General features: G+C 40.6%; 1 protein-coding gene across 1 annotated transcript in view; it reads left to right on the top strand.

Moving 5' to 3' along the window:
- The window catches only part of LOC145163365 (uncharacterized), a 45,431-nt gene extending 31,694 nt beyond the window's left edge, over positions 1 to 13,737 (top strand). Inside the window, exons 2-3 of the mRNA XM_079082207.1 lie at positions 13,476 to 13,531; positions 13,682 to 13,737. Coding sequence (XP_078938333.1) covers positions 13,476 to 13,531; positions 13,682 to 13,737 — 112 coding nt within the window. The remainder of the gene's footprint in view (positions 1 to 13,475; positions 13,532 to 13,681) is intronic.
- The last annotated feature ends 6,582 nt before the right edge of the window (positions 13,738 to 20,319 follow it).

The raw sequence follows: 20,319 nt of genomic DNA, 5'->3' as shown, positions 1-20,319 counted from the left end.
TTCTAGTTATACAAAACTTTGTTTTTAAAGTACAAACATAACTTAGTAGATAAACGAGTCTTTCCAGTAACAGTTCAAGTAGAACATTAGTAAGCTATAATAGGTATAGTTTAGGAGAATGCTATTCATTACTTCTAGTATAATGAAGCACATAAAGAGTCAATACCATACAGAACAGATAGTGAAGAGAATCAAACAATACCATACGGAGAGAACACACAATTACTAGAAACAAACAGAACGTACAAGATACAGTACAAAACAAACAAGTTAGGTTGCTATAGCATGAGAACACACATACATGATCTAATTATACCAATGAATCACTAACTCATTATTTTAAACAAAAGGTGATAGTTATATTAGGTATACATTATCATATACTTTAATGTGAATTACATGGATTAAAAGAATTTGCAGAGGTCGTGTTTAGTCCCCCTAATCTCCTGACAGGGAGAGCGTATAGTAAGGGTTCTAGCCTTCACATTATAACCGTAATAAAACAAATATGTTTTTAGGTTATTAGTACATCCGCATGTCATTATAAACGACAACTGTGTGCTTACACTTCCCTTTCTTTCATAAAGTGACGGTATCACTTGAAAGTCCAACCCAAACTATTTTCGAGTCAAAATAGTTATAAACTAGGGAAAATATACATTCTTACAAACGACAAACGGAACAGTCGGGTCTAGCACATAACAGAAGATGCCTTGGTAGAAGGATACGAGTAAAAGATAGGACCATAATGCTAGTCTTATGATTCCTTAATGTATACATAAGAGGATATATATATATGCCAATAGGGTCCGACAGGTAATAGGATGTGTGCTCTCCGCTTCATTTCCTGTTCCTTGTTTGGTTGTGGGCTTGGAACGAATTCACCCAATCTATTTTCTACCCGATTCTATATATATGTATGCTTAGTATACATTGAGTCATCAGAAGGGTACCAGGTATGGGTCAGGTTATAGGACATAGAGTCAAAGCACAGTTTTTCTAGTACAAAACATACCTTCAGTACTTTTGGTATACAAAACTAGAAACTTCCTAGTAAAGGGTTTAATCCATTTTATTAAACTAGTACAATTTAAAGGACCTTAGGTGAGTAACTCTATAATACCTTAGTTTATACATCATGTTTATATATAAAACTAATACCCAATAGGTAGTTGGATGTGTGCTTTCCGCCTTACTTCCTGTTGCTTGTTTGGTTGTGGGCTTAGGGCAGATTCACTCAATTAACTTTCTATTCGATATTAGATTATATATATCAGTATAAACTACGCTATTATAAAAGTGGTCACTGTGGTCACCATTTTATTATAAGAAATATGGGTTTTCTTAAAGAACTTTTCATTAGATATAAAGGAACCATTACAATTAACTCCATGAGTAACAAGTGAATACACCAGGGTTATATATGACGATGATCTAACAACCAATGGGATGTGTGCTATCCGCCTTGATTTATGTTCCTCGTTTGGTTGTGAGTTTAGGGTAGATGCGCATAATCGATTGTTTGTTTACTCTGAGTCTTATATAACTTGTACCCACTTAGTACCCATAGAAAGGGTTGTAGTGTTATTTTACTTAAACTTCTATCAAAGTAGGAAGTATAGGATTTTCTAGAGGAACAGGTGAACTTTTCAAAACAGAACTTACAACTTACAACATTTTACATCTACACTTTTAACAACACTTTACAACTTACTCACATCACTAAAATCTTATGAACTCACCAGCTTAATTGCTGATCAACTCTTTCAAATAACTTGTATTCTCAGGAGACTATTAGATAGGTGCTCGTGCTGGGAATTCAGAAGATGGAGCATTATAGCTTCAAGTTTTGTTTTGTTATTTGTTTATGAATTCTATGTTTTGTGAACACACACATTGTAAACACTTTCTTTGGAAATGAAATGGTTGTTCATTACTTGCTTACCATATACATATCTCGTGATACTAAACATGACGTCCTCCACCCCTGAACGATTCCGCCGTTCCGGTTTTGGGGTGTGACATGAATCTAGTCACAAAATCTGACCAAGTCATAGCCTCGATGGCTGGGGCTCCCAACGAGTCACCAACTGACTCCCACCAATCTCTAGCTCTATCCCTCAAACATCCCGCAGCAAAGCGGACCTTCGACCATTCCGGGCAGAAGCTCGTCAACTGTGCAGACTCAATGTATGCGATCCATCTCCTGGCAGCAATGGGGTCCTTCACCCCGTGAAAGTCCGACGCACCACTCCCCCTGAAGTCCTTGAAGGACAGTGTGCACGGACCCGACTGGCTGGCCGCCGAGTCCCTCCTGAACGCTTGGAGTTGTTCCTCCATCAACTCGATAATCCCCTCCTTGATCGACCCGAAAATGATAGGGGTCGACTCAAGGATACCTCTAGTGATCTCAGACGCGATGAACTCGCGTAGTCCGTCATCGACCTGCTCGGACTCTGCACCCGAGCCTGATCCTGATCCTAATCCAGATCCTGCTCCATGTTGTGTAATCGCCATACTGAAAATGAACACATAAACGTCAGGATCATACATATCCTCAAGAGGTCTCGCACACTCTCCAAGTTTCCCGGTTCTGTCTCAGCCTTCCTTGATTCGAGTACGGATCCTCTGCTTCCAGTAGTACGGGACCATACTACCTTCCATATCTATCTGTACTTTCCTCAAGAACTGCCTTGACTTCACCAAGTCTATTTCTACTAATTCACTTCCTAACTAAGCTCATCCTAGGCTTTCCTAAGACACTCTCCGACCTACTCTCCGCCGTCAGCTGCACTAGGAGTCCCTACCACCTCTCCCTAACTCGCTTGCGAATACTGTTATATATCCGCTCACTAGTTAGTTAAAGTTAGCCAGAACCCCTATAGCACAAAGCAAGCAGCATTCGTGCATCGAGTAACCACAACAAGCATAACCTGATCAGGACATCCTACCGCCGACTAAACAGTCCTAGCATACATCTCATACTACAGGCATTCAAGGCATCCTTCCTAGATCCTTAGCCCTATTCTAGCATGCAGTTCTTAGAATCATACATCAGGCATACAAGGCATCCTCCTAGATCCTTAGCCCTAATCTAGCATGCAGTTTTCAGAATCATAAATCATATAACATAACATAACAAGTATGGGTGTCTTGGGGAAAACTTACTTGAGCTCGGCCGATCGCACGCATCACACACCTTGTTCTTTCTCAAAATTCTTTACTTAAATTTTAGAAAACTATTTTCCTTATGAAAAATCTTTTAATCCCTCGGTTTGAGTCCAGACACCCCCGAAAGTGTGCCCGAATCCCTCAAATCAAGGCTCTGATACCAACTTGTAACATCCCAATTTTCAAGGCCAAAAATTTCATTTTTAAATTAAGTACCTCATGAAATAGTATGCCAAAACATTGTCAAGTTACATCAACTTATAAAAAACCATAACGTTATGTTTCAAAATCACAATATCAAGACTTATGAAAATCAGAGTACAATCCCAGAAACTCCATGCGGAATTCATGTGTGTGTGTGTGTGTGATGCGCTGCTACACCGCCGACTCCTTCCCCTTGGACGAAGAGGTACCTGAAACCAAAACTGAAACTGTAAGCACAAAGCTTAGTGAGTTCCCCCATCATACCACATACCAAAACCACATACATATTGTCGGGCAATTCTGGGGTGCCCGACCTACCCATGTCAAGCCATTCTGGGGTACTGACCTACCCATGTCAAGCCATTCTGGGGTGCTGACCTACCCGTGTCAGGCTATTCTGGGGTGCCGACCTAACCTCCGGTCTATCTCAACCGAATTCGGGGACTATTTCACACCCTACCTCTAGCATATAATATCATATCATAATCGTGATGTCAGACATATCTGGGGTGTCCGACCTACCCATTGGTCCTAGCGACCGAATCGGGGACTAGTCCCCTCCTACTGATACTATCTCACATAACATAGCATACTAGCATACACATATATGAAGTGCAAGCAACCAATCTGATTATCACGAGAGACAATCATCACAACTAAACAATTACGAGTGGGCCGACCTTGGTGCCTTAGACCCACTTCTACTGGAAGGTAACTCACCTCGATGTCGTGTAGTGTCTGAAATGTTCTCGGCGTGAAAGTCGACTCCCCTCGACTCCTCAATCCCTACACGACAACCTTTCTAAGTTATCAATTCGAACATGCACCCCAAACCAGGGCCAACTCAATTCAGTCAAAGTCAACATTGGTCAAAGTCAACATCCAGTTGACCTGACTCGCCGAGTTGGTCTACCAACTCGTCGAGTCCATACTCCTCTAACTCGAACCAATCCCCGTCTCTACTCGTCGAGTCTAGCAAGAACTCGACGGGTTCTTCTTCAATCATACCATTAGGGCCATCTTCATCCGACTCGCTGAGTTCGACCTTGAACGTGTCGAGTTCATCTCCCTCATAAGAATGTGTCCAGTCTATGACTCGCCGAGTTGTATGAACAACTCGTCGAGTCCATCTTCAAAGATTGGGGGATTGCCTTGGACTCGCCGAGCCTGTTCATACACTCGTCGAGTCCTATGATTTCTAGTTCCAAACCAAACCCCTATCAGGCTGAGTGTTCCTTCCATTCAACCAAAACCATTTCCAGAAGTCTTTTTTGGGGAAAAAGCGTCCCGACTCGCCGAGTCACCCAAGTGACTCGCCGAGTCCCTCTTTGTCCAACATTATACAGTCGATTATAATGAGTCTTAACACGTCAAAACCATAGATCTCGCCTCCTAGGGTCCAATTTATACGTAAAGCTTCAAACTTGATGCACATGCATGGGGCCTTTGGCTCAAAAAGCCATAAAAGGAGGTCTACAAGATGCATGGGGTGTTTATGGCAACAAAGTTGGCGCCTTTATACCATAAAGACCCCCATAGCCCCAGATCCGAAGTGCAACTCTAAGCACGTCCACAAAATTCGATTTTTGCTTCTCTATACTCATTAAAAGGGTAAAAACAACCCCAAAACAAAATCTAAGAGATAGATGGTCAAGGTTCCATCTTTTTACCTCAAATGGGTTGAGAATGGAGTAAAACGTCTTGATCTCCTTGCATCTACTTGAACTTCCAAACTTCCTTCTCCTTCTCCAACCTCAAACACACAAAAGGATACACAAAATGGCTTGACAACACTCAAACAAAGCTAGGGTTTCGAGTTAGGGTATTCTGGAAGTGAGAGGGACGATGGAGGCTGATTTGGGGCGAGTTATGCTCTTTAAATAGGGTGCAAACCCTAAATATTAGGGTTTTGTCCAGACAGCTCCTACTCGTCGAGTCGGTCTTCCGACTCGTCGAGTAGGTCACTTAAACCCCCGATCAACAGTCGAGTCTACTCGACGAGTTGGGCCTCCAACTCGCCGAGTCCCAGAGTAAATTGCAATTATTCTTGAATTTAAATACGTACCAGGAATCGGGTGCTACAAATATCCCTCGCTTATTTTAGACTTCGTCCTCGAAGTCTGCTGCTGAATCTGGAAAGAGCTTGGGGTAGTGCTCCCTCATCTCTTCCTCCGGCTCCCAAGTCCATTTCGACCCCTTGCGGTGCTGCCATTGCACCTTCACCAGCTCCACCCTCTTGTTCCTCAGATCCTTCGACTTCCTGTCAAGGATCGCCACTGGCCGCTCGATGTAGTTCAGACTGTCATCCACCTGAATATCCTCCAAGGACACCACTACCGAATCGTCCACCAGGCACTTCCGTAACTGGGAGACGTGAAACGTGCTATGAATCTGTCTGAGTTCGGCTGGCAGGTCCAGCTTATACGCCACCTTGCCCACCCGGGCGACAACCCTGAAAGGTCCAATATACCTGGGGCCCAACTTGCCCCGCTTCCTGAATCGAATGACGCCTTTCCAAGGCGACACCTTCAGGAGGACCATATCCCCGACCTGGAACACCAAGTCCGAACGGCGCTTGTCGGCTTAACTTTTCTGCCGACTCTGAGCAGTCTGAAGCCTACTCCTAACCTGCTGAATCCTCTCTGTCGTCTTGAGCACCACTTTGGTGCTCCCCATGACCCTCTGTCCGACTTCACCCCAACATATCGGGGTCCTGCACTTCCTCCCGTACAACATCTCAAAGGGAGGACGATCGATACTTGCATGATAGCTGTTATTATAGGAAAACTCAGCCAAAGGAAGGTAAGTATTACAACTACCTCCGAAGTCTAAAACACACGCCCGCAGCATATCCTCCAGATTTTGGATGGCCCGCTCACTCTGACCATCCGTCTGCGGGTGAAAGGCAGTGCTAAAGTGCAGACGAGTACCCAATTTGTCGTGAAACTTCTTCCAGAATCTGAAAGTAAACCGCATGTCCCGATCCGAAATCACCGAAACTGGCACCCCGTGCCGAGCCACCACCTCTCGGATTTGGATATCGGCCAACTTCTCGGCCGAAATGCTCTCCTGAATCGGAATGAAATGGGCGCTCTTGGTCAATCGATCAATGATGACCCAAATCGAATCTACCCTTCGCGCGGTCCTGGGAAGCTTTGTGATGAAATCCATAGTAATATCTTCCCATTTCCACATAGGGATATCCAACGGCTGCATCTTGCCGTGAGGCCACTAGTGCTCGGCCTCGACCTTCCTACAGGTCAGGCATCTCTCAACATACTAGGCTACATCCCACTTCATGCAGGGCCACCAATAATTGGGACGAAGATCTCTATAGATCTTCGTCGCCCCGGGATGAATCGAGAATTGGGACTTGTGCGCCTCCTCCATCAGAACCTGGCGCACACCCCCGTGGTATGGAACCCACACCCTGCGGTGTAGCGTCAATAACCCACGGCTATCATAGTCGAAATAGGAAATCTGTCCCGCAATACGCTTGATAGCTTATTTTATTTTCTTTTTTTTATTAGTTTATTTTAGATTTTTAGCTCTTTTTATTAGTATTGCATTGTATATTCTTTATTTTCTTTATCATGGATCGTATCGAGGACTTTTTATTTTGCATAAGGTATTTTGCAGGGTTTTGGAGCTCATTGCGGTTGCGGTTTGACTGGAGTTAGGCTTAGTGGGCTCTCGAGGCATTGTTGGGCTTGGCGAATCCATAAAAGAAGACTTGGGCCTTAAAGAGTTGACGACTTGGATACTTTGGGCTTGTGAAGATGGGTCATAAACTTCTATTTTTGGGCTTGGAGCATCCATTTTTGTAGCTAAATGATGATTGGTTGGTTTAAATCACATGTATATGGAGGGGACCAAAGGAATCTTTGGTAGTGGAAGGGTCGAGTGGAGGAATGAAGGACCAATAGCATTCCAGCAGCACTTGCGCGGGTGGAATTTTCGTTGCGCGGGTACCCGCGCAACTGCCCAGTTTTGGGCATTTTGGTCATTTGGCTTGCCATTACCTTGGTGGATCAGATCTAGCAGCCATAACTTCGATTTGACACCATTGGAGAGCTAAAGAAGGCGATTTTGAAGCTCAAGACTCATTTCTTTTCATCTTTCCAAGTTATTGGTAGTTTCTTTATGCAATTAGACTTTTGTGATTGTTATTCTGGTTCCATGAGTGGCTAAACTCTCTATATTGGTTAACTTTGGTTAAAACCTTTGAATGTTTGTGGGTTTTTGAAGGATTCATGCTAGATTATCAATTATCATATGTTTATGGTTCTAGATCATATTTCTTATGCTTGTTTAACGCTTTGATCATGAGCTTGACACTTGAATGAGCTATTGTTAGTTTATTTCTTTGGTTTGCATTGAATCATTGAATTAACTTAGAACAAGGGCTTTATGATGGTAAAAATCATCTCTAGTTTATGAATCATAGCTCCTTTATGGATGTGTAAGCATTGACATCCTCTAGGAATTAGGGATTCCTTCTTTCTTAAGGCTAATTAACTTATTGGGTTCAATTGCTTCAATTAAACCCTTGATCTTGATTAAGAAGGTGTGTTTTGGGCTTCCCCAACCTCCATACTACCTAAGAGGAATCTTGGCATATCATGCTTGATGATTGCTATAACCAATTTGGGATGAATGATAAGCTTCATGTTGAATCCTAATGATAAACACACAAATGTTCATTGTGTTGAATTGCCTTAGTTAACCAAATCTCTCCAATATTTGAGCATCTCACTATCTTGCTTAATTGCAAGCTTTTAGTTATTCAAGTTTTTTTAGTTTTCAAGCAATCATAACACCCCGCTTTGTAGTTTAATTGTAGTTAATTAGTTTATTTACACTAGCTCTTTTAGATTGCATTGGTGATTGAATACAACCATTTCCCCGAGGATCGATACCCCCTTTTACCATTATATTACATTTTATTTGCAAACAAAGGGTGTAATTTGCTTGGTGGACTTGACATCCCACCAAGTTTTGGCGTCGTTGCCGGGGATCGAACCCGGGTCACCCGCGTGACAGTTAGGAATACTTACCACTATACAAGTTTTGACGCTCGCTCTTACGGTGTTCCTCCTTCATGACCTCCTGCTGGGCCTCCCGAATCCGCTCCAACAGCGGAGTCACAATCTTCATCCTCATACAGATATCCCTGATCGGCACTGCCTTGAGGCTAAGCGCGTCAGCCGCGACATTGGTCTTCCCCGGGTGGTAGAGGATCTCGAAATCATGATCCTTCACCACATCAAGCCACCGACGCTGCCTCATATTCAGATTTGGCTGATCCATGAGATACCTCAGGCTCTTATGGTCAGTGTAAATGGTACAACGAACCCCGTAGTGGTAATGAGATACCTCAGGCTCTTGTGGTCAGATTTGGCTGATCCATGAGATACCTCAGGCTTGGGAAGTGTTTCGCTATAAAGGACCTTGGAGAAGCTGCCTATATCCCAGGGATAAGGATTTTGAGAGACAGGAGTAAGAGACTAATTGGACTTAGTCAGAGTACCTACTTGGATAAGGTGATGAATAGGTTCAGCATGCAGAATTCCAAGAAAGGAGAGTTACCGATCCAGAGTAACGCCAGACTGAGTAAGACTCAAAGCCCGAGTACAGAGGCTGAGATAGCTTAGATGAGTCGAGTACCGTATGCTTCCGCTGTAGGCTCAATCATGTATGCTATGACTTGTACTCGTCTTGATTGGCCTTTGCATTGAGCATAGTCAACAGATATCAGGGGAACCCTGGCAAGGCTCACTGGACAGCGGTAAAGAACATTCTCAAGTACCTGCGGAGGACTAAGGAGTGGGTCCTTACACTCGGTGGGAGTGATGACTTGAGAGTAGTGGGGTATAGTGATGCTAGCTTTCAGAATGATAGGGATAATTTCCGCTCTCAGTCAGGCTGGGTCTTTACCTTAAACGGAGGAGCAATTACTTGGAAAAGTTCCAAGCGGGAGACAGTGGTTGATTCAACTTGCGAATCAGAGTACATAGCGGCAAGCGAGGAAGCAAAGGAGGCTATATGGCTAAAGAACTTTATTGGAGACCTTGTAGTTGTACCAGCTATAAAGGAGCCTATGGAGATTTTCTCTGATAGTGAAAGTGCAGTTGCCTTAGCAAAGGAACCAAGGGATCACGGAATATCCAAACACATCGACAGAAAATACCATTTCATCAGACATCTAATAGAAGAAGGGCTCCTCGTGGCAAAGAGGGTATCATCGGATGAGAACCCAGCAGATCCCCTCACGAAGGGACTGGGCAGGGTTAAGAATCTCCAGCATGTGAGGCGCATAGGGCTATAGGATGATATTAGTTTTAGTAATTAGATAGCTTTGAAATGTGTAAAGTGTAATTGACATTTGATGATAAATAAAAGTTGTTGTTTATTTATAAGTATAAGGGTTGTTATCTTCTGTCAATCGTTTACTATCATTTCATTTTGCATGTTTTGACTTCCAGAATAATTAGGTTATGGTATATCATATTATTTAAATTCTCCACAGTCGGTCATATGTTGGAAGTAGATATGAATCAAGACTGTCATGAAGCTGGCTTGTAGATGTCTAAAGTATTGGACATAGCAAGAGTTGCTACAACATTTATGAGTGCTCATAAGTTATGAGTATTGGATTCAACCCACGCTCACTTGTATCACTTCATGGAATTTATCTCGAGTGATCATGAGACGGTAATATCATATAAGTCTTCAAACCTAGAGATATGAGTTGTTGACTATGAGTTGGTTATACATTGATTGTACGAAACCGCATTGGTAACTCGATGTTATAAAACGTGCCTTTGTGTATAATTTAACAAGTAGTAGAACAAGCATATGAGTCGAAGTTTATATGTTCCTTCTTGGATTAGAAGCGATATATGGGCCCCTTGATGATTTTGTTTTGACCCATGTACCGGGCCCGGTCAGAACTAAATTGATGTGTTCGATTAAGTTCTATGTCAAACAAATCGGAAATTGGGAAAAAAACTGCTGGACAATAAGTATGACATTGTTCCATGTATTTGTCCGACTGATATCTAGAACAGATGATTATATGATCATTTATCTTAAATGGCGTATCATCATCATCTCAGTTCCGCGAGACTTTGAAAGAGCTACGATTGTTGATCGGTTCCTGAAGTCATTCTTGCAGTTATAGTTATTAGACTTATCCAAGTGGGAGACTGTTGGATTAGGTGTCTAAGTTCATAACTATTTCTGGAATGTACTTGACCCGGTTAGCATGGTCCATTTGGGTTGCATGGCATTGCAACACTTCGATAGACTAAATGAGAGAAATGACACTTATGGTTATTAATATATTATAAGTTCTAATATATTAATAATATTATTTAATTAGTTTTGATCAAGAATTAATTTAGAATTAATTTGGTGATAAAAAAAGAGACTAATTAAATATATGGGGTTGATTGTGTAAATCATCCATTCTTTTATAGTGGGCTAACAATCCATAGTTTATTGGATTGGGCTAAATCCATAAGGTGCTCCATGGATGCTCCATGGAGGTTACAAACCCATGGATCATGGAATATGAAAAGCCATGTCAATTAGGGTTTACATGGTGTAACCCTACTTGTGACACAACTATAAAAGGACCCCATAGGCTACCAAAATCGGCACTATGTGTAGAACAAGAGGGCTAGCCGGTTTTGTGTGATAGTGTACTTCTCTCAAGGTTATTCCAAGTGTTGTGGTGTTGTGTGAAACATTTGAGGCATCACACTTGAGGTGCTAGGCTCACAAAGTTCTCAAGGAATCCAAGACCAAAAAGGTATGTTCTTTCTACTAGCTTTTATGTTTCAAAGTTTCCCATGCCATGCTATTTAGGTTATGAACCTTGGAAAATCAAATTTGCATGTATCTTAGTAAAACATAGATCCAAGGTTTCTAGGGTTGCATGTACACCTTAGGAGTGTTAGAATGCTCAAAACCCATCAAAGCTGCCTTGACGCCGATGGCTGAACGACCCCTGTTGTCTCCAGATCCTGAAGGTGAATCCGTAGATCAGACTGAGTACAGATCGATGATCGGATCCTTGATGTATCTAGCTGCGAGCAGGCCGGACATCATGTTCGCAGCTTGTCAATGTGCACGATACCAGGCTAATCCTAAACTCTCTCATTTTATTGCTGTCAAAAGAATCTTTAGGTATCTCAAAGGCAGCCCAAAATTGGGTCTTTGGTATCCTAAAAATTCTGATTCTGATTTATATGCATTCGCTGACAGCAATTATGGAGGTTGTGAACTTGACAAGAAATCAACGTTTGGGGGATGTCAATTTCTAGGTGACCGTCTGGTGTCATGGCAATGTAAGAAACAACAGACAGTCTCAACCTCAACGGCGGAGGCGGAATACGTTGTTGCTTCTGCCTGTTGCTCTCAAGTCATTTGGATTCAACATCAATTAATGGATTACGGTTTGAACTTTCTAGAAACTCTAATATTCTGTGATAACGAAGTTGCAATCCAAATAGCTAAAATTCCTTTCCAACACTCCAAAACCAAGCACATCGACATCAAAGTTCATTTTATCAGAGATTGTTATGAGTGTTCGCTCATTCGGTTAGAACAGGTTCCCACTGCTAATAATGTGGCGGATCTGTTCACAAAACCATTTAACAAAGCTCGATTCGATGTGCTGGTTGGTTTTCTTAAAATGGTTCGTTTTGAAGACTGATTTTTGTTTTTAGGTAGTTTAAATTTGCGCATTTTCTTTTCATTCTCCCCATGCACAAATTTAGGGGGAGAAATAAACAAAAACAAAACAAAAATTAAAAAATCAGAAAATCCAAAAATCCAAAAATATGTTTTTGATGAAGTTTGCTTGTAGGTGATGTGTGGGGAAGTGATATCAACCGAGTGATAACAGACAATTTTGGTTTGTGTAAGGTACCAACACTAAACTGTCTGGGCTCTGTGTTCGATGCACTGGTAGGCACGAAAAAATTAAATGGACCAGACTAGGTATAGTTGGACTATGAAAGGACTTGACAAATATAACTTAGATAGTCCCGTTTGGTCTGACAATACGATGTTTGGGTAGATTGAGCAGTGAGATATACATGAAATCTGCGGGCTACACTTAAGTAATCTGTATCTAGAACTGTGGCGTAACTTTTCCTTGATGTATTGACGCATGTCCTTAATTCTAGTACTGATAGGGCGACTGGGGAATTCCGATAAAGTATGTCTGTCGAAGGTTATTTTCTGTCTTTCTTTCTGTTAGTCATATGTTGCCTCCTCTCCGTGATTGGAAGATCCGACCTGGACTGCAAATATGCAATTCTTTTTGTCTGTTAGTCATATGTTGTCTCCTTTGCATGATAAGTCCTTATCCGACCTGGAACACAACATATGCATCATTCTATTTCTCAATCCCTCTATCCAGTTAGTCATATGTTTATCCCTCTGCGTGATTGGAAAATCCAACCTGGGTGTACAATATATGCATTCTAAATCTGACTTCCCTCCTAATAATTGCCTGCTCACCTAAAGTAAGGAGTATTCTGGAAGTTTTTGATTATCGGAGTATGTCAGGAAGCGGGAAACACGTTCTAGTACACCTAAAATTGAACATTCAATAGGTTGTATGTAGATCTCATTGCTAAATTTAGGTCGACAACAATATCTGTGGTCGTCGTCAGCTAAATGGTCTTCTAGAAATATTATTTAGGATCATAAGGTCAAATACCTTGTCACTTGTATTATGTCCTCATCTGTCACAATTTTTCGTATTTAAGTGGACCACAATACCGACGATTGACCAGATCTAGTCACAAAGGTGGAGGTACTGAAAAACAGACTAAGACTGTCCTAAAACTTTGATACCAAAATCACAAAAGGAATATCTGCAATGGTGAAAAAGAAATTTGTGTTATGTTATTTTATTTTTAATTTTTATTTTATTTTATTTTATTTTTTTCTAAAAAATTGAAAAATTAAAAATTTAGTCAAAACTAATTTAGTTTAAATTTTTTAGATTTTATTTTATTTTATTTTAATTTTTAAGTCCTCAAAATGTTTTACTTTTGAAAAAATTGGAATATTGGGCTTAGATTTCATGCTTCTTGGGTTTGCGGTTCATGGGCTTTGAGTCGTGAATTGGGTTCAGGTATAAAGGTTTGAGTTCTCGGTCGTTAACCTTCATCAACCTCATTTTGTGATCACGGCCATGAACCCTTCATCTTCTCTCTCTCTATAGCTTTTCTCGATTCATCTTCATTTCGTGTTTTATGTCAAAATTGCTTGCTAATTTGTGTAGGTACACTCATGGCGACATCATTCATACTAAATTTAACAGGAATCGATCGTGTTTAGAGGGTTTATTGAATGAAATTTGATTTGCGGCACTGTTGAGGCGTTCACGGCTGTTGAACCGTTCACGGCCGCATACGCGTTCACGGCCGTGAACCTGTTTATGGCCGTGAACCCTCTTTTGGACATAAACACAATTTTTGCTCAATTAAAATCAATATTAAAGCCTAATTAATTGATTAATGAGAAAAACTAAGTTTAATTGCTTAAATATGTATTTTTTTTATTTGGCTCGGTAGGTGCAGGTCAACAATGGCAGATTTGAAGTTTGCAGACATCCATAACCTTTCCATCTTTTTGGTTGATCTACCAGCTGCACACAGTGACTTCAAGTCCATGATTCATGGACTGAAGAAATGTTGTTTGGCATATTCTCTCACATCCAGTCCAATGATTTATCAAAATCTTGTGAAGCAGTTCTGGAACACAGTTTTGGTGCGCAAAGAAGATGATGATGCAATCTCCGTAGAAGCAACTGTCAATGGAAGGAAGATCACTGTAACAGAGCAAGTCATCCGCGAAGTATTACAGATCAATGACCAGTCTAGATTTCCAACAGAGATCCCCATGGACCAGACTGAGGAGATTATCAATCGGATGGGCTATGAGGGTGTGTTTGCTCCTACGATCAAGAAGTTATTGCCACCCTATTGGAGGTTCCTGGTCCATGTGTTCGTGAGCTGCATCTCTGGAAGGAGAGCTGGTGCTGACGAGATCTCGTTACTAAACACGGGTGCCATTGCTGCTCTCGCTACGGGTCTCGATTTCAACTTTTCGAGATACATCCTAAACGAGATGATAACCAACTTGGAAAGAAAGAAGAAAGAAAAATTTCTCATGTTTCCGAGGATCCTACAGATGATCTTCAACAGCAAATACCCGAAACTTGAGAAAAGAGGAGAAATACTTGATTTGAAGTCCCTTGGTTCCACTACTTTCGGGCTCATAAAGCAAAACAGAAAAGGAAAGTTCATGTTCGAAGGGAAATTTCCTTTAGTGAAATTTGTCCAATTTGCAGAAGTCAGTAGTGCATCTGAGACTGAAAGCTCCTCAACTTATGAGGAAACTGATGATGATGTGATTACTGCTTTTGAACACGAAGAGGAACCTGTTGCTCATGTGTCGATTGTTGCCGAAGAGCATGTACCGGTAATAGTTGAAGAAGAAAATGATGATGAGGATGCTAATGATGATGATGAGAGTGATTTTGAGATGAACTTAATGGAGAATGTTGTAAATGAAGATGATGGTGAAGATGATATGGATCAGGGTGAAGATCTTACTGGTTATGATAATGAAGATATATTCTTTGGTACTGAGCAAGATCAAAATATAAGAATAAGTACTGAGGACCTCGATGACTTCTTCGCAAATGTCCATGATGTTGCACAACCGGCAACGGAGACAGAGGGAGTTCGTGATGTTCTCAATGTGACGCCTCCTACCTCTAAACAAATGGCTGATCCTTCAATGAATGTGGATACAACTTCAAGGATTCCCCCTTTCCAGTTGTTACTCCATCCTCTATGCCATTTGAAAGTTATCCTTTAATGACACAAGCCTCTCAGCCTCCACTAAAAAGAAGAAGAGCTGATCCCAGGCCGGGAGTGCTAGTAAGAGAACAAGTTCCACCAATTCAACAACCTACTTTTGCTGCTATACCAACCGAAACAACTCAAGAAGTACCAACCCATGAAGGTCCAAGTGTGATTCGATCTTTTCATGAAACTGGGAGCTCTTCATCTCTTGGGGGTTCCTCTCCACCAATATCTGCGCATGATGTCGCTTCTGAAAGGCTTGCCAGGTTGTTGGCGCAACCAGATTTTGATTCCTTTTCCCGAGCTAAAGGCATATCCATTGGAGAAGGAGATGTAGGGGGAGCGGACCCATCGATTGCTGATCTGAGAGCAGAGATTGGGGTACTCAATCAGAAAATCATTGAAAGAGATGTTTTGATTGGAAATCTCAACATCGAAGTTTCCGAGCATAAAGCAGATAATACTCTAAAGTCAAAAAAAATCTCTGACCTACAGACTCACCTTGGATCCTTGACTGCTTGTTACTTCGACCATAAGAACAAATTAGCTGAAGAATTTGGCGACAAATTCAAATCATCTGTCGGAGAACCAGGCGGAGCTGAGACCTCTACCATTGACCCTGCCCAGACATCTCAACAAGATCCCATTGTCGATTCGACTCCAGTCAGAACCACTACAATCGTTAACCGTTTTGAAAAGGAACCGTAGCAAGCCCATCCAAGAATTATAATCAAAAGCGCTGGGAAATAGGTCATTTCACAGAAAAGGGGAAGGTTGCTCTTCATGAAGAACTATGATCAAAATCTTCATGGAGACCAGCCTAAACTAACAGCGACTGAGCTCGACAAGAAGAGGTTCAAGCAAAAATACGGTGACAGGTCAGGGATTCATATGTGGGGTTTTCATGATAAACTCGATTGCTGGCTGGTGAAACGAAAAAGTAATAGTGTGGAATATTACAAAGACGAGAATGATTTTTCTTCTTTCACCAAGGTGGACCTCGCTGAGCTGTCTAAAGCTCCATTCGCTAACCCTTCCAATGATCCTCGTGCAACTGATTTTAAACTCTTCTTCGAGAGACAGGTAAGGAAAGGATTTGATGGAATGAAGACCGCCGAATCTTTCTTGAAGACAGCCGAAGATATGTTTGACCCGATCACCAACAAGCCCTTCAAGAATGTAATGTGGCCTCCAACGAAGCAGATGACAAAGATTCCCATCGTCAAGAACTTTTGTGATGGTTCGCTACGCGACATGCAGTACTGGGTTTTCGATGAAGCCATAACTTCTGATGTTATCAAGTTCAAAGATGGATGCTTCCGTCTCGTTGATAAGAAGGACCTGCTTCAGTTTGGTGAAAGGGACATCCACACCTTGGCTGCACATCAGATTTTATGCGATCAGGAGATCATGGAGGCTGCTGCCAGGGAGTTCACTAGCATGATAGTGGAGATCATCGATAAGAAGATGTGGTTGGGTGCTATGGGGAGATCAGATGTGTTGGTAATCGAGAAGGACTAAAACTATGCTAGCTCAAACCAAGGGGGAGACTGTTAGGTCATAATTTGTTGGTTTGGGCTAGGCATCTATTATTATAGGTCTAGGGTTTTGGTCATGTAATGCGTGTTTGCGGTTGTGTTTACGGCCGAGTAGGGTTCACCTCCGTGAACCTGTTCACGGCCGTGAACGTGTTTGCGGCTGGTGGTCATATAAATAGTGTGTCAGATGTGTCATATGTGTAAGACGTGTATGTGTGTGTTCCAAGTGTACTAGACGTTTACGGCTGAATACAACGTGTGCATTGTTGAAACTTCTTTGCTTCTACTCCTTCTAATTCTCACTGTTTTTGCATCTTGATTGTATTTGATCACTGGTTGGTTCACGTTTGTGGGACTTACATGATGGGTTTCGAGCAATACATCATTCCTATGGTGTACATGCAAACCCTAATAGCTTTTGGATCTAGTTTGTCTAATGAACATGCAATTGAATATCCAAAGCTATAAACCCTAGATCTATCAAATAAGAACTGAAATAAGGGTTTAGTAATTACCTTTGATTGTTATATAGCAATAACAATCAATCCTTGCTTTGATTGGCTTCAGAAAGCTTAGTGCCTCAAGTGTTGTACCTCTAATGGAGTCACAAACACCACTAAGCAACTTGGATGAAGAGGGAGGAGAGAGGAGGAACCAAAAACGGCTGGAAACCCTAAAGGAATAGTTCACCACGTTTTTGGGGCTTAAGGGTCCTTTATATACATGTAGGCTATTAGGGTTTACAACTAGGAAACCCTAATCTGGCTGCTTAAGCCCTAAGCAGCCCATGGACTCCTTTAACATATCCCTTGGACGAATTCCTTATGGGCTTCCCATAGAATTCGTCCAACCTATATTATTTTGGTAATCCATAGCCCAATTGCAATTATCTTATAATTACAAATCCAGTCCCCTAAGTTTAATTAATCTCTTTTAGCCACTAAATTAATTCTTAATTAATTCTTTGACTAATATTAATTAAACAATATGATTTCTCCTTTAATATATTATTCTCATAATATATTAATAAATCATAATTAAACCTTTCTCTCCTTAATTCATCCTACATATTGCTATGGTGAAGGCAACCCAAAAAGGACCATGCTCATAATCGGGTCAAGTACATACCAAAATAGTTATGGACTTAGACACTAATCCAACAGTCTCCCACTTGGATAAGTCTAATAACTATTTTGCATAACTTCAGAACCTGATCAGCAATCGTAGCTTTCAAAAGCCGCTGTCAACTCTGATCTTATCAGATACGCATGTCCTTTAGATAAGGGATTATATATTCCTCCATTCTCAAGATATCGTATAGACACAAGACATGAATTTGATCATTCTCTCTATACTGTTTCCCGACTTCCGATTTATGACGACTGACAACAGACTACAATTGAACACATCAACTTAGTCCCAGCTTGGCCAAGCGCTTAGAGTGTCATCACCAAATCATCGAGAGGCCCACATATATCACTTTTATCCCACTTTGGGTAAAAGGAATCGATAAACTTCGACTCAAATGCTTGCTTGCACCTACTAATCGAATTACACACAACAATAAGTTTTATAACACCAAGTTACTGGTGCGTTTAATTATCATCAATGTGCAACCGACCAGCAAATAACAACTCACACGTCCCGGTTTCACGAATATACAATATTATCGTCTCACTAATCACCCGTGATAAATCCATGAAGTGATTCAAGTGAGCGTGGGTTTAATCCAATACTTTAATCTTATTAAAGCACTCATGAACTCTGCAGCAAACTTGTGCTATGTCTAAACACTTAGACAATCTACAGACAGATTAATGACAGTCTTCCTTCATACCTACTTCCAACGTATGACCGACTGTGGAGGTTCGAATAACCCAGTTATTCTGGAAGTCAAAACATGCAAAGTGAAACACAATAATAATATTAATCCTATATGGCCCCAAAACTTTTGAGCGTAAATAAAACACTTTTATTTAAACACCATATTGATTACTCATTATTCATTGCTTACTGTTTCAGAAAATCAACTTATTTCTCGAATTATAACCACAATTGTCCCATGCTCCAAGCATGCACACTTTGGTTTCCTATGGTCCATACTTTGTAAAATAGATCAATTGAAAAACTTTTCCAATGAAACTCATTTCACAATCCCCAATCCTTATCATTAGTGTAAGAATACCAAATCCTTGCCACTTTTAGAATATGTCAGATTCTAACATTTTATGCAACGATCCTTTCGTAAAGTCATAGCACAAAAGTCATCAAGACTTGGCGAATGAAATCACAAAGTACTCTATCAGAAATTGTCACAAAACAATTCTATAGATGTGATGTCTCTCACTCAAAGTACATTCTTTCGAACATCCTTTTGCATAAAAGTTTCTAATCTACATAGATTCGTAATTTCCAACTCCCATTTTATGGAAACATTTCCATATTTGCTATATGACAACTCATTCTTAATAGAATCTTATCTATTCATAATAATGTCAATATAGTCCATCCAGTACTATACTTCCAACTACTCACAAGCGACAAATCCTCAGTGAACCTCAGATCGTCCTTTGATAGTTGATTAATTTATTTTAGTCAAAACCGATTCTAGTCCTTTTTCCCTCTTAATGCCCTAGGCATTTGGAAAATTTTAGAATGGTCAAATATTATAGCATATGCAATCAATCCTATACCCGAAGCGTATTGGACACGATGCATAATGTCTCACATAAAGACGTGATACTTTATCAGCCTTCTGCCATAATATTTTATGTGCCCTGTTCCCACAATTTGAAGTATGAAGAGGGATGTCGTAATCATAATCGAATTTTGAGAATGCCCTATGTATCCTTGACTAAATTTATTAACATTTCTCGATCTAAGCTTTTATATTTTGAAACGAAGTATAATATTCTCTCCTTTAATTATAGCAAAACAACTTTTCAACCCTTGCAACTTTGCAAAGTGAATCTTTGTTTTCTATAATTAATATTGCTAACTTGCAATACTTACCATAATAATCATGCTCCCACTAACATGATGATTATTTTCTTACCATCATAACACTTATGCTCCCACTAGCTTTGACATGTATTTAGAAAACAATTGAACTTCCAGAAAACAATGCTTATTGAATTCCTTAAGTTCATATTTCTAATACCTAATGCTTTGATAAGCCTTTATCTAAGCTTTTTAAGCTCATACACCTTTGCCTTAGATAGCTCACATGTGTGTCTAAACAATTTAGAACTTATGTTACTAAGTCCCAAATGTTCAGACCAATTGCCAAATCTCACAATTCGAACTATGAAAAGGGATGTCGTAATCATAATCGAATTTGAGAATACAATTTTCACAATTGCTATCTTCTTAAAATCTCTCTTAGTGAAAGCATTTCCTCACAATCATTTTCATGAAGGAGGGAAACCTTATGACACTTAGATTTTATGATGTATGTGTTCCTATCCATGTGAATTTGTCAAAACGAAGTTATGCGACAAATCCAAAAC

Source organism: Lactuca virosa, chromosome 3 (genome assembly GCF_052849685.1).
Source record: "Lactuca virosa cultivar CGN04683 chromosome 3, Lactuca_virosa_CGN04683_v6, whole genome shotgun sequence".
Lineage (NCBI taxonomy): Eukaryota > Viridiplantae > Streptophyta > Magnoliopsida > Asterales > Asteraceae > Lactuca > Lactuca virosa.
Note: the sequence above shows the minus strand (reverse complement) of the source record. Positions and strands in the feature narration are given on the sequence as shown.